The sequence below is a fragment of the Cetorhinus maximus genome, chromosome 8, assembly GCF_964194155.1.
Source record: "Cetorhinus maximus chromosome 8, sCetMax3.hap1.1, whole genome shotgun sequence".
Taxonomy (NCBI): Eukaryota; Metazoa; Chordata; class Chondrichthyes; order Lamniformes; family Cetorhinidae; genus Cetorhinus; species Cetorhinus maximus.
This window is the reverse complement of record NC_135886.1, coordinates 63,340,359-63,356,116: the sequence shown is the minus strand read 5'-3', so window position 1 is coordinate 63,356,116 and position 15,758 is coordinate 63,340,359. Positions and strand designations below refer to the sequence as shown.

The following is a 15,758-nucleotide window of genomic DNA, read 5'->3' as shown; positions in this document are numbered from 1 at the left end:
GTTTAGGGTTCCTTTTCTTCCCCCTTTCCTGGATTGGAGAGAGCAGCACTGTACCCAAAAAGGTCTGCCCCATCACCTCAGGGGGACACGAGCTCCACATCAGCCCTGATCTGTGGGGCCTCCAGGAGTTGGCTTGGGACTGGAGCCACTTATAGGCCGGACTGGAGCCACTTATAGGCCAGGCTGGGTAAGTACAGCAATTAGTTGGATTTTTTTTACAACAATCTGATAGCTTCATGGTCTCTTTTACTAACGCTAGCTTCCTATTTCCAAATGTTTTGTATGTGTCCTGGTGGGATTCAAACTCATTCGCATGCTCTGTTTTAATGTGTGGGATACTCACTTCAGAAAGGTCTCCATTTTTCAAGTGAATTTTCGCCATGCTGCCGAGCCAAGTCTTCCTGAGTTCAGGTGTGCTGGCATACGACTTGGCTAAACTGTACTGAAGGTCCACCAGCATCTCAGGGTCCTTCTCATGCTCCTTCATCTGAGCAGTGGCCATAAATACCGTGCGAATTCTCTTAGTCAGATCTTTCACCTCACCTGGGAAAGCAGTTGCCTGTGTAAAGATGAAAGAAATGAGCTGTTAAAAAATTTAAAAGGTATAACCAGCTGCTCATCTTTCTTTGGAACCAGGCCCATTCACACACACATGATAAACATTAAGTGTTTATATCGCACCTTTAACATGATAACGTGCCCCAGAGCAATTCACAGGAATGATAGAAAGCAGAATTTGAAATTGAGCCAATTAAGGTGATATTAGCTGGACAAAAGCTTGGTCAAAGAGTAAATTTTAAGGAGCGCCTTAAAGAAGGAAAGGGGAAGAGGGCCAGAGAGGTTCAGGGATAAAGTTCTAGAGTTTAAGGCATAAGCAGTTAAAGGCTTGACTGTCGATGATAGGTTGATGGAAATGGTGAATGCACAAGAGGCCAGTTGAGGAGGAGTGGATATCACAGAGAATTGGAGTCCTGGAGGACATCACAGAGAGAGGGAGGTAGGGAGGTGAATGGCCATGGAGGGGTTTGAACGTGAGGATATGAATTTCAAATCTGAGGCATTGTTGGGCTAGGGGCTTAAGTAGGTCAGCAAGCACAGGGCTGATAGGTGAAAGGCATTTTGTGCAAGTTAGGATATGGGCAGTAGGGTTTTGAATGAGCTCAAATTTTCAGAGGGAAGATGATGGGAGGCCAGCCAGCAGAGCATTGGAATCGTCAAGTCTGGAAGTAGCAAATGCACAGGAGGGTTTCAGCAGCAGAGATCCTGAACCAGGAACAAGGTCAGGCGATTGTGCAGATGGTGTCAGGCAATCACCCATGGCACTGCTCAGATCAAGTCAGAGCACACGCTCATTTGCAAGGACAGCAGTGGTACCCTGTAGGGAAAGGCTTTGGGTCTACAGGCTTTTCCTTTTCCTAAGTTCTTATGTTCTACTTAAAATAAAGAGTATCAGGATTCATTATTGGGGACAGACCTGACTTAAGTACCTGTCCACTCAAAAAGAATGTATTCTCAGGATGTGGGCATCGCTGGCAAAGCCAACATTTACTGTCCACCCCTAACTATCCTGAGAAGGTACTGGTGGTTGTGGTGGGGCTTTTCTTAAAGCACAGCAGACTGTGTGATGGAGTGTGCAGTTCTGGTCACCATATTATAAAAAGGATATAGAAGCACTGGAGAGGGTGTGGAGAAGATTAACATGGAGGGGACCAGAAACATGTGGATATCCATATCGGAGAAAGATTGATATAAAATAGTCACCAAGAAATCCAATAGGGAATTCAGAAGGAACTTCACCCATAGGTGAGAATGTAGAACTCGCTATGACAGGGAATGCTTGAAGTGAAAAGTATTGACATATAGACATATTTTACGGAAGCTAGGCAAGCAAATGAGGGAGAAAGGAACAGATGGTTACGATGAGAGATTTAGGTGAGGAAAGTTGGGAGGAGGCTCAAGTGGAGCATAAACAATGGCATGGACTAGTTGGGCCAAATGGCGTGTTTCTGTGCCGTATATCCTATGTAATATCCGACGTAAGATACTTACATAGTGCAGAAAGACAGATTTCCACAGTTAACAATTGCCCTTCTTTAAATTTACAGAAGGATTTTTCTTTTCACCAAAGTGTAAATATGTTAAAAAATTGTGCTCTAAACATCATTGCATGTTTCGAGTCCTCATGACCCTTCGGCAGAACTCTGCCGAAGGGTCATGAGGACTCGAAACGTCAACTCTTTTCTTCTCCACCGACGCTGCCAGACCTGCTGAGTTTTTCCAGGTAATTCTGTTTTTGTTTTGGATTTCCAGCATCTGCAGTAGCTTTTAGCTTTTTGTTTTTATCATTGCATGTTACCTGCTTCAAGTATGCAAGGGGAGTGGGGGGTGGGGGGGATTTTAAATTTAAACACTTCATGCAAAGACAATGAATCTAAATATAAGACTGGCCAGGGAGGGAGATGGCAGGGAAAATTCATGGCAGCATTGAATAGATAATTGAGCGAGTTTCAATTTAACGGACTGCTGAATATTAATTCACTTCAAAGTTTCTTTTGCATTTGTGAACAAGAGCATGCAGGGTCAGGTGGGACTTAACTTGCACTGATAGCAGAGATACAGCAGCTGAGGAAACCCTCTGCTCTACATCACATGCCACACTGTGTTACATTTAATTCAGAGAAACCCACACATACCTTCAGAGCCCTGTCACTATTGGCAAAGTTATTGATAATTGAGAGCGAGTCCTGGAACCTAGACTCTCCAGTTAGAACCACGTCAGCTATCAGCCGGCTTACTGCAATTATAATCTGAAAAGAAAAAATAAAACTACACATTGTATATCATTTATGTACAAAATCTCCAACAATTTAAAACTCTTCAACAGAAAGATTCTTTTTCATCTTTCACCAGCTGAAATCCTTTGGATGTTGCTGCTGCTTGGAGCGACTCCTACCAGGAGATCTGCTGTCATGGTATGTCACGCTCGTCTCTCTTGCAAAATCCTCACACATCCACTGTAGCTCGCCTGCAACCACTCTGTGACTTCTGTCATCTAACTACACCTAGGTCGACCCCTCTTTCTGCTCCCTCCACTTTGCCCTCTAGAAGAGGTCTCTGCAGCTTTTCAGCTCCAATCAAATGGCTGGAATACTGACATTTTCTTTTCTGGATGTCACTTATCAAATTTTCTTGCAATCTTAAAAAAAAAATTATTCTTTCATGGGATGTGGGCGTCACTGGCAAGGCCAGCTTTTGTTGCTCATCCCTAATTGCCCTTAAGCTGAGTGGCTTGCTAGGCCATTTCAGAGGGCAGTTAAGAGTCGTTAAGGATGGCAGATTTCTTTCCCTAAAAGGCATTAGAGAACCAGATGGGTTTTTAGAACAATTGATGATAGGGTTTCATGGTCTCATTACTAAGAATAGCTTTCAATTCAGATATTATTAATTGAGTGCCACGGTGGGATTTTAACCCATGTTTCCCCAGAGTATTAGCCTGGGCCTCTGGATTACTAGTCCAGTGACATTACGACTACACCACCGTCTACCCCTATTTAAGCCCATTGGATGGCACAAGGTGAGATGGGCTAAGGTTAGGTCAGATGGCACCACTTTATTCCATGAGCAGTGCCAGTGTTAGATAAGTGAGACTACAGCTCACTTCCTGGTTGAACTTAAGATCACTAAGTTTTAACCCCTCAGTCAACTGGGTGAAGACACGTTTACATTTGATATGCCAATCATCTGGCTCACGGGAGACTGATGGATCCCAGCTCACCCTTTGGCCAATCAGGATGAGGGAGTTGGCTTTAGCGATGTAAATGCGAGACTCTGGGCAAGCAGGCATCAATCTCCCAGTGCCTGAGCTACAGGGACATCAATTGTAACAGCATTGTCTGCAGGAACATCACAGTGTACTTCCCCGTGCTCAGTGGGGGAAGGAGTATGGAAGAGAGAGTGAACAAGACAGAGAGATAGAAGCAAGGGAGAGGGCACAGTGCTGAAGGCTGTGGGAAAGAGTGCGTGGGAGGAGATGGAGGTTGAGTTGGGGGAGGCAGAGGGCAAAGGCAGAGCCTGGTGCTAATCAGAACTGCAAATGGTTGTGCTGTGCCTGGCACTACCTACCACTGTAACTGGGGTGAGCTGTGTTCAGCTCAAAGCACGAGAGTGAGGTTGAAAGCCACCATATTAGTCATTAACCATTAACACCCCATTGACCTTGTTTACGACATCTTTTGCAATCTCTCCTTTGCTTCCACCTATCGCTGGCCTTCTATCCAGCTTCGTCTGTTTCAGCCCCCCTTAAACAGTGTATATTTCACCACATTTGTACTTCTCTTTAGCTCTGAAAAAGAGTCATACAAAATCAAAACGTTAACTCTGTCTTTCTCTCCACAGATGCTGTCAGACCTGCTGAGTTTTTCCAGCATTTTTTGTTTGTTTTTGTTTCAGATTTCCAGCATCTGCAGTATTTTGCTTTTACCATATTAGTCATCATGGGGTTGCCACTTGGCTACGTAATAAGCACTGAATTGCACTGGTCATTTGAAGGAAAGAAATAACTTGTATTTATATAGTGCCTTTCATAACCTCAGCACACCCTAAAGCACGTTACAGCCAGGGAAGTACTTTTCCAAATGTAGTCAGTGTTGTAATGTAACAAACACAGCAGCCAATTTGTGCACAGCAAGCTCCCACAAACAGCAAGGTGATATTCACCAGATAATCTGTTTGAAAAGGTGTTAGTTGAGGGACACTGAGTATAAACCCCTGCTCTTCTCTGATATAGTGTCATGGGATCTTCCTTGTCCACCTAAGAGGGCAGACAGGACCTTGGTTTAACATCTCAGACAGGACAGTATACTCTCAGTACTGGACCGGAGTGGCCTTTGGGGCACAGGTCTCTGAAATAGGACTTGAACCTACAACATTGTGACACAGAATGCTCCAACTGAGCCACAGCAGATACTCAACTATCATCTGGGAAAGTGACCAAATGGCATGACAATCAGAGTCCACCAGATGTGTAATAAAAATCATCATGGCAGCACCCTTGCCATGATGCTGACCAGGGGATAATTAGATAATTAGACGGTGTTGCTGCATCTGTGGGTACATTATGACACCATTGCATTCATGTAACACTTCCTTCAGTCTGAAAGGATATGTCACGGTAGGTCACAGGGCAGGGATTCTGGGTACGATACTTGCAAGTATGACCTGTGCTGGGCCAAGAACTAAGCTTTGGATTTAAACTACTTCAGTCAGGACTGACCTGTAGGTGGGTTCTCAGGAAGCTCCTCTTCTTGGTGTACTCAAAGTTATTCCTCATCAGCAAGTAGAGCAGTGCAGAGGCCTCGCTTCGAGTTGAGCTCAGTTTCGAGGTGCAACCTTTCAGGATTTCGTAGCAGAAGGTGGCGCAGATACTGTCCCGTCCTTTAAAAAACGTTGCTGGGAACTGGAGTGGAGGGGGTAAGGGTGGAAAAGAAAAGGGAATATCAAAGCATTTCAAAAGATGCTTTTTTATTCTTTCTGCCAAAGCGGACAAGTTTACATTTTCCCACATTATACTCTATTTGCTAAATTTTTGCCCACTCACTTAACCTCTCTATATCCCTTTGCAGACTCTTTATGTCCACTTCACAACTGACTTTCCTACCTATCTTTGTGTCATCAGCAAATTTAGCAACCATACATTCAGTCCCTTCATCCAAGTCATTGATATAGATTGTAGTTGAGGCCTCAGCACTGATCTCTGTGGCACTCCACTAGTTACAGATTGCCAACCTGAAAATTACCCATTTAACCTTACTCTCTACTCCTATTAGCTATCCAATCCTCCATCAATGCTAATATGTTACTTGCTACACCATGAGCTCTTATTTTGCATAGTAACCTTTAAAGTGACATTTTCATATGCCTTTTGGAAATTCAAGTGCACCACATCTACAGGTTCCCCTTTATCCAAGTTATTACCTCCTCAAAGAATTCTAATAAATCAGTTAAACATGATTTGCTTTTACAATACCATGTTGACTCTGCCTGATTGCAATAAGATTTTCTAAATGCCCTGCAATAACCTCCTTAATAATAGATCCTAGTATTTTCCCTATGACAGATGTAAGGCTAACTGGTCTGTAGCTTTCAAGTAGTTGTCAGAATGTGACAGCGGTAACACCCCTGGTAAACCACTTCAACAGGTGGACCAAACCACGTGAGGGTAGCCGTCAGGTCTCCTACCCTTGGCGACTTTGGGATTTGTCTACATTGGCATGCAAAGACTGATTCCAGCGAACTGGATAGTCGAGACCAACCTAAGGTCCAACAGTCTTGAAGGTGTGTCAGCACTGTGTTGTGGAAGACGCCATGGTCTCCTGGTCACCCATTGTATCCAGATCCATCTCCAGCCATCTAGACTCAACTTGTCATTGGATCAAGATAGATCAGGCCGAGAGAGTGAGGTTGATGATGTGCAACTCTCCTTCACTATAGACCAACTTACGCTTAAGTCATGTTTAACATCTTTCTATCACCTGCAATTTCCCCCGCAAACCACACACTATCCTGACTTGGAACCATACGTCGTTCTTTTACTGTCGCTAGGTCAAAATCCTGGATTTCTATCATCTGTAATCCATCACTTATCTGTTACAAGTCCTGTGGCGATGGCTGAAGGATGTAGCAAGTGTGGGTTCACTGGGAGCTGTAGCCGTGAACCTGCACACAGGCGGCTCAGGCCATAGAGTGGTTTTTCACTGAGGGGAAGAAGAAGTAGAACACAGCAGCCCTGAGTGACTGAGCAGCTCTTTTCAGGACAACACTGTTCACCTCACCAGTATGAGGGAGGGTGCCCTAAGCATTGTTTGCTTCACCTCCCTGGCCAGCAGGCCACAACTGGCAGGGATCCCATCAACACTGTTGTAAGTCAATCTCAAAAAAGAAAGTAAAGGTGATACCGGCCACCATTGGCACATGGAAGATGTGCACCCTCATGGGACAATGCCACAGCTGACAGACTAGAGAGAAGAGCTGCTCTTGTCAGTAGAGAGACGACGAGGTACAACGTCCAGATTGCTTCCCTCAGTGTGACTCGTCTACCTGAGGAGGGTCAGCTTAAGGAAATCGGTGCAGATTACACATTCTTTCGGAGTGACCGTGAAAAAGAACAACACGAAGCTGGTGTAGGCTTTGCTGTTATGAATCATTTCATCGTTAAGTTAACTTGCCTTCCCAAGGTGTTACTGACTGTTTGATGGCACTTAAATACCCACCGCACATCAATATACAAACAATTCTCATTAGTGTGCACCGTGACTGAACCTGATGAAGTCTCTGATGGCCTCCGCTCCTTGATTTCTACCGTGCCAAAGTCAAACTAATCATCCTTGCTGACTTCAACGCAAGAGTTGGTGCAGGTCACCAGGCATGGGAAGGGGTCATTGGAAAAACTGGGGTTGGCAGCTGTAACAGCAATGGCCTCCTCTTGCTGAAGTCATCAGCACAGTTTTCCACTTCCCTAATCGCAACAAGATGTCTTGGATATGCTCCTGTTCCATGCATTGTTTCTATTTAACTGCGGCATCACCAGGCAGGATGTGTGCGTAACGAAAGCCATGTGCAACACTGACTGCTGGATTGACCACTGTCTTATCATTTCAAAGCTAAACATCAAAATCTATCCCACTAGACACCCTCAGGGCATGAAGGTCCAGATGCATCTCAATGTCCCAAGGTTCAAACAGGCAGTCATGAAGGAATCTCTCTCAGGGAAACTCAAGAGTCACCTGTGTACAGCGGAAATGGACACTCACTGCATTGAGGATGACTGGGTGACCTTTAGGGGTACAATGTGCTTCACTGCTCCAGAGACCCTTGTTCCTACTTCTCATAAGAATCAAGGTTGGTTTGATGAAAACAATGAGGTAATCCAGAAACTACTGGAGGAGAAACATCATTTCTACAGGGTTTACCTCAGAGACAAGTCATCACTATCCAAGCACAATGCCTTCCAAAACATCTACAGAACTGTCCACTGCAGGCCTGGAGAGATGCAAGATACTTGGCTGAATCAGAAAGCAGCTGAATTTCAGGCATATGGAGACCACAAAGACTGGAACAGATTCTATACTGCTCTGAAATCTGTCCACAGCCCGCAGTCTACTGGTTTATCACCAATCCTTGGTGCCGATGGGTCAACACCGCTCACAGAAGGCAGCCAAATACTAGCAAGATGGAAGAGCACTACACTCTCAATCGGCCTTCATCCATCAATGAAGAAGCAATCAACAGCTGGCACAGGTTGTCATCAACTGTCCTCTTGATGCCCCTCTCGGACTGTTAGAAATGACGAATGCAATCAAATTCCTGTCTAAAGGCAAAGCTCCAGGAGCTCAAGCTATCAAAGCTGAGGTCTACAAGGCTGAAGGCCAATGCCAGGTCAAGAAGCTCACTGAACTCTTTAGTCTATGTGAGAGCAAGGAGCCATCCTGCAAGAATACAAAGATGCGTCCATTGTCCACCTGTCCAAGCAGAAAGGCACTCACCAATCCTGTGACAATCATAGAGGAATTTCATTCCTCTCCATTGCCAGTAACCTTCGCCACAATCCTTCTGAACCGCTTAATGCAACACCTCGACTTGGATCTGCTGCCAGAGAATCAGCGCCATTTCAGGAAAGGAATTACTGATAAGGTGTTTGCAGTTAGACAGCTCCAGGAGAAATGCCAAGAACAGACTATGGACCTCTACACCATGTTTGTTGACCTGACCAAGGCATTTGACACAGTCAGCCATGAGGACCTTTGGAAGGTAATGGAGAAATAAGACTGCCCTGAAAAATTCATTACAATGGTTCGACAGTTCCAGGACAGCATGGTGGCACGTGTCCTGGGTGAGGGTGAGTCTTCTGACCCATTGCCAGTCACTCAAGGAGTGAAACAGTGCTGGCTGCTGGCACCAACCTCTTCAGCCATGCTCTCCAATGCCTTCCATGATGCTGATCTTGGCATCCAAATCAGTTGCTAACAGGAAGCTGCTCAATTTGATTTTATTAATTGAATTTAAATTCCATCAGCTGCCATGATGGGATTTGAACCCATGTCACCAGTGCACTAGCCTGCCTCTGGATTACCAGTCCAGTGACTTTATCACTACACCACTGTCTCTCCTTAAATTGACTCCCAGCATCTGCAGTATTTTGGGGAGAGAGTTTCCACTACCCCTTGTGTGCAAAAGTGATTCTTGATTTCCCTCCTGAATGGCCTGGCTCTAATTTTAGGATTTTATTCCTTTGTTTTGGGCTCCCCAACCAGAGGAATTAATTTCTCCATATCTATTATATCAAATTCTTATAACATTTTTAACACCTTGATCATATCACCTTTAAATCTTCTATTGATCAAGGGAGTATAATTCAGTCACCAGCTCTGCTAAAATGGACGAACATGGTTGGGATTTGTATGTAAGTGTCTCTGTTTCATTTGAGGCTCTCATTATCACATACTGTGCTCAGCTTACACATCACTTAATGGGACAGGGGCTTAAGTCATTACCTTGCTGATGAAGGCTCGTAAAGATGCAAATGCATGCTTCATGGCTGTCTCAGACTGACCGTTCGTCAGTAAGAGGAGGATGTCAAACACTTTCTTCATCAGAGGGTTGTGCCCATCATCTTCAAGAAGTTGGTTCTGAGTGAGGAACAAATTTCAAAATAGTGGATAAACCCCAACATTCAGACTATGCAGGCCATTCAAATAACTTACAAAAACAGGATTTTAGTGCATAACATCTTGAGTTGCTAGTCCAGTATTATGACCATTAGGCTACTTGACCTTTCTATATGATGCTGAAAGGGCATGCACTGAAGTTGAACTGGATTTTCAAAGCAAGGAGAAAATGACCTTGTGCTAACCTTGAAATTTTGAATGAAGTACGACACTGTGTCCAAAACCGTGAGACACACTTCAGTGGCCAAGTTACCTTCCAGCAAGGACTGGTGGCTAATGTCTGCCTCACCTGTTCCGAAATCTGTGTAGCGATACAGGGAAAAAACATTTCAAATCCAAGGCAATATTTCACTGACCATCTTAAAATTATGCTAGATCCAGGATCACAATGGTGGTGAATATAGCAAAGTCATCAGCTGTCATTAACAAATTGCTTCGTAAGTGCTCTATATTTGTTTGTAGCCAATTTCATAATTCACTGCCTTTTAACAGTCTATGTTTGCATAGCTGCATTAAAATTAGAAAAAAAAAATGCCTTTTTTCTAAACTTAAGCAATCTGCGAATCAACAAATTCAACCAAAATTCCTCTAACTGCATAATTGCTTTGAAGTTTTGCACCCGACCCCACCACCCCCGACACCAATTATAACGTGTGGAATATCAAACAGAACGAGTGGAGCATTCAAGAGAATTTTGCACCTCTGCGTTCAGCCTTTTTATGTATTGAGTAACACGACAGCTGCAGTACAACTTGGGAATTAGGGCCGGACCAAGAAGGAAAGATAGCTTTCCGGCATGTTCTCTTCTCAACTTAAGGGTAACAGGCCAGCAGCAGAGGTCTTCATGCACAGCCAATCAGGATTCTTCTGCACTGGCATGAGTAATAACTTCCAGTCGGTCATAAAACTGCAGTCTGCCAGGTGTGCATCAATCTCTAAACATCAGTCCAAAATCAATAGCTGGAAGGGCAGCAGCTTGAATTTATAAAAACGTTTAAAGATAATAAAAATCTCTCAGTGCCTCAGAGAGGATGTGAGGCAGAGGATACTGAGCTGTAGAAAAAGTAAGGAGATTATTGACCATGTTTCAAGAGGTTTTAGGTATTTAGGGACTGGGCGATCTAGGTCTGAAGCCCTAGGGTACAGCATGAACTATAGTTTAATTCAAATAAAAAATCCTTCATCAAATGTTAATATTCATGGGAGTAAAATTCTGCATCTTGAATTGCATCAGGCTCTCTCTCCTGAAACAGGTGGTTATTACAGAGGGAGTTACTATATAACCAGGCTTCACATCATCAGTCTACCTGGGGCATCACCCAATAAGATTACATCGATGGAGGAGGATTTCCACTGCAGGTCAAGGATTTGTATCTTGGACTTTCTCAAGGATATCGACTGTCAGAACTGTCAGTTGTTGGGTTTGATTTGAAATAGTTGGTACTACTTTTTTCTGTCTGAAGACTATTTAAACCACCCAGAAATAAGATCACTTTCTCAATCTCACCTTTGCTATAAAGGAAGTTTATTTCTAAGGAAAATAAAAACAACTTAATAGCATAATGTTAAATGTACTTTACATATACCTTTTTAAAAAGGCTGAGTATTGTACAGGGGTCAGAATATTTTATTTTCGAAGGCTTGTTTTGAGGAAAAAAAACTACCCAGCTTAATTTTGTTGAGAGCTACTCTTTGATTTTCATCAATGCGACCTAATTTTAACATCAACACACATAGAAATACACACATGTACACACAAACACGCACTCAAACACAGGCACATACACAACAGACATGCAAATACACAGAAACGCTCACACAGAAACAAACGCACACATACACTCAAAAACACACACGCACGCACACGAATGCACAAACACAAAAACACATGCACAATCTCACACACACGAAACACACATCCACACACACACACATACGGAGAGACACACACAGGCACACATGAGACAACACACACACACAGAGACACAAACACACACGGAAACAGAAACACTCGCACAGAAACACACACACACACACACACACACACAGAAGTACTGATCTGGAAATGTTTGATCACAGACATCTGCTTGCTGCTGGGAGTAAAGCTTTTGTTTAATGTTTTTAAAAAAAGATATATCAAAAGCAGATGGAGTGAAACTAAGACAAATCTGGCTAAAAGAATCGTAACTAGCAGTTCAGAATATCCAAAATCCTGACTTGGGTACAGATCAATACTTTCCTGGTAATCCTGAAAACAGTGGAAGAAAATTCCACACACGGACACATACATATTTAAAATTGTGAGGAGTGCTCTCTCTCTCTACTCGCATTGCCATAGGGGAAGCAGTGCTTTGAGTGACAGCTGATGTTAATTTCATCATCTGCAACCTACAAGACCCTGGCAACAACCAAGGAAAGAGAGAGTGTGAGAGTGAGTGAGTGAGAGTGAGTGAAAGCCATCAGCAGCTCACAGTGAGATGATAACACAAGTAACAACAAACAGCCCAGACTTGGGGAGGGAGGGAGGGAGAAGGGCAATGCATAAAAATGCAGAAGCAGTGTGTTGTGTTATAGATTCCTTTGGTGTGTCATTGATGAGATCTTGAGGATTGTAAGTTTAAACATGAACCATTTATTGGTAATCCTTAACTTTGTACAGCTCCCAGTTACTGCCATGCATGGTGCTGATCTCTTGCAGGTTCTTTCTACACTGTTCTCTGAGTCTATTACCATGTGACTCTATACATCATACCATGGACAGTGCTAGCCTCCAGTCCCAGGTTAACCCTTGATCTGCCGAACACCTTTACATTACGGCAGCATGCAGGCACACGCAACACAGTGTCATAGTACTGTCATCTGGTTGCGTGAGTGCAAAATTTCCCGGACAGGATCCAACACTGGGTACAATAGATTGGATACAAAGCACAAGGAACAGAAACCAGCAAAGTTTAAAGCCTCGACTTGTTCCTGGCATCGATCCAGTGGGTCCAGGACAGTTGTAGCACCACAAGTGACAAGTCTAAGAATTGTGGAGCCAGCTGAAAAAACTGATTTCGGAGCTTTGGACTGGAGAGGTCACAGTTTATGTAAAGGGGTGACCTTTCTTTCAATATTTTGAATTATCCGGCCTCCGCTCCCCCATCTTTAATTTTTTGCAAGTTATTTGTAAGGTTTTGAGATTGAATTTTCCACTGCTCTCACGTAGTTTGAACACTGGTACTGGGGATGGGAATTATATTTGAGTGTGTCTAAATTGATGAACAGCAGTCTACAGAGGCCAGGGTAAAATGCATCATCAACAGAATGTTGCTACTTGGTCAAGTTGTTCATGAACAATCTGGCCGTGAATTACTCTTTCCACAACGTCCTTTCACTGAATATGTAGTGCAAGGGAATATGTGCGTGCGTGTGTTTGGACTTACTGTGGTTAAGGGTGAATGAGCTGTCTACATGGCCAATCTGCTGCAGTCGGGCATGCATCGCTCCTGCTCGGCTCCGAAGAGCTGGCATTGTCTGGGACCTCCTTTCAGCCACAGAGTGTTTGGAGCCTGATCCTTCTTGAGTCCTGAAAATAGAAATGTAATTATAAACTCCTTCATCATCTCCTTCAAAATGTAACAAATCCTTAGAGCATGAAACACGTATTACATATTAAATCAGATATTACAATTTCACATCTTTATCCATTCAAGCTAAAACTGCTTGGGGTAAAGCTAAGTGTATCTGGGCAATATTTAGAACTGCAATTCAGCATAATCTGAGGCCACACAATATATTTACAAGGGTGAATAAAGCAATTACTGGCCTTTAGAGAGCCCAGTAGAATGGGGGTATGAGAAAGCGCCAGCAGTAAAGAATGGCCAAAGTTGCGTACATATATAATATTGTATCATTCATGACCTCAGGATGTCCATGAACACTTTGCAGCTGATGAAGTTCTTCTAAAGTGTAGAGGGGTCTTTTACATCCACCTGAATGGGCAGATGGGGCCTCAGTTCAATGTCTCATTATGACCTGATAGTTCGTCAGGGCAGAAGGTTTTATTTGAGCTGGGGGTTGATGGCAGTGTTGAAAGAGAAGGGTATCGGTGGATAGGGAATGTTTCTAATATTAACAGGAATGGAAGGGAAAGTGCATAGCCAGCACTTTAATGGAAATAAAGTTAAGGGACAAGGAGGTGGATCTCTTGGACAAGATGAACTCAGGGCAGGTGTACAGTGAGGGGACGATTGGGTGGAAGCTAGAGACAGACAAATCTTCGGAGCTAGAGTGGCGAGGGGGGTGCAGTCAGGGGAGGGGTTTGTTCTCAATCCTGTTGAAATCCAAGATCTCCTCATGCTTCCTGCTGGAGGTGAGGGTGGAGGGCTTGGGGAGAGAGGAATGGAGAGTCAGGGAATTATCACTGCTCTTTGGATTGATCCAGGACTAGTGGCCATTAGTGTTTGATGTGACCTAGCAGGATCTGGTGATGGATAGCAAATCCAGTTGTATGTCAGGCATGGTCTATTGTACATCCACTGGATGTGAGGAGGTGAAGAGGGAACAACATAGCAGGGGTAAGAACAAGGTTGGGAGAGAGCAAGGAGTTTGTTGGTAACACAGGTATCAAAGATAGAGGTGAGGGAGTGGTTGAGCTGAAGTATTGGTAAAAGGAGTCTTGCAGTGAATGGAAAGCGAAAGGCTGGGCTGTTGGGGGTTTGCAAGTTCAGTTATAAGTGAGGTGGGGAGAGTTTTATCCAGAGTGGACACTGAAGGAAGAAGGATCAGGAGATGTGAAGAATGAGGGATAGAAATAAATGGTTGGAGATGGCTGTGTCTGTGATCTAGAACATTGGAACAGAGAGTTTGAAGGGTTGCCATTAAAATGAGATGGAGTGTTTATATGGAAGGAGAGATGTAGGGAGAACAATCTGCCATTGACTTCCCCATGTCCTTCAATATGTTTCATTTATAAGCAACTATCGAAGCAACTGTGCATTAGAAATTGGCAGCATGTCTACATCATATGCAGTTAGAGAAAGATGTGAAAGAATAACCTTGTTATTTCATTTTAATTTGATAGAACACTCCTGAAACAAACACACTTTTAACTGGGGACTCAGATGCTCTTAATTAAACCATTTGCAGTACCTTACTATGTATCTCCGGCCCATGTATCTGAACTGATGAAGACACCCCCTGGAACAAGAGAACAGTCAATGATTCGTGTTTTATGGTTTGCTTTGGTCATGTCAGTCAGGCTACATAATCGTATCATTTATTCAAAGAGTTTACGTTTCTCGGTAGTCACTGCACCAAATAAGGGGGTTGAAATCATTCCAGGTGCCATTAAGGGAATGTATGAAGCAGCAAGATGATTGTGGCCAATGGAGGCACAGGAGTGAGTCTCCATCACACACACTGGAGGCTGCACTGTGTGACATTGTGAACATAAGAGCACAAGAAAAAGCAGGAGTAGACCACAGGGCCTGCTGAGCCTGCTCCACCATTCAATGAGGTCATGGCTGATCTTGGGCTTCAACTCCACTTTCCCGCCCGCTCCCCATTTTCTTCAATTTACTGAGAGACTAAAAATCTATCTCATCTTTAAATATATCCAATAATGGAGCATCCACAGCCCTCTGGGGTAGAGAATTCCAAAGATTCACAACCTTTTGAGTGAAGAAATTTCTCCTCAGCTCAGTCCTAAATGATCGTCCCCTTATCCTGAGATTGTGCCTCACATTTTAGATTTCCCAGCAAGGGGAAACAACCTCTCAGTATCTATCCTGTCATAATCTTGCATATTTCAATGAGATCACATCCCATTTTTAACTGGGGGGGGGGGGCTGCACTGAGAGAGTTACTATTGTGAAGAGATATGTTGGTTTATTGTGCAATGTCAGATGACATTAACTGCAGCTGTTTTTAATTGTTCTGCCCACTGATTCAATCATCTCGCACTCCAGATCAGTGGTTGATCAGAATACCTCACAGTTATTTCCAGGTATTATTTCCATCTTGATTACATGGCATACTTGGCATCAGAGTGGT

At 43.7% G+C, this 15,758-nt stretch overlaps 1 protein-coding gene across 1 annotated transcript in view; it reads right to left on the bottom strand.

Moving 5' to 3' along the window:
- Positions 1–15,758, bottom strand: part of LOC144683192 (dedicator of cytokinesis protein 11-like) — a 285,806-nt gene that overhangs the window by 83,003 nt on the left and 187,045 nt on the right. The window contains exons 38-44 of the mRNA XM_078546152.1: positions 14,856–14,903; positions 13,148–13,290; positions 9,908–10,023; positions 9,549–9,683; positions 5,273–5,455; positions 2,694–2,807; positions 344–559 (exon numbers count right to left, since the gene is read on the bottom strand). Coding sequence (XP_078402278.1) covers positions 344–559; positions 2,694–2,807; positions 5,273–5,455; positions 9,549–9,683; positions 9,908–10,023; positions 13,148–13,290; positions 14,856–14,903 — 955 coding nt within the window. The remainder of the gene's footprint in view (positions 1–343; positions 560–2,693; positions 2,808–5,272; positions 5,456–9,548; positions 9,684–9,907; positions 10,024–13,147; positions 13,291–14,855; positions 14,904–15,758) is intronic.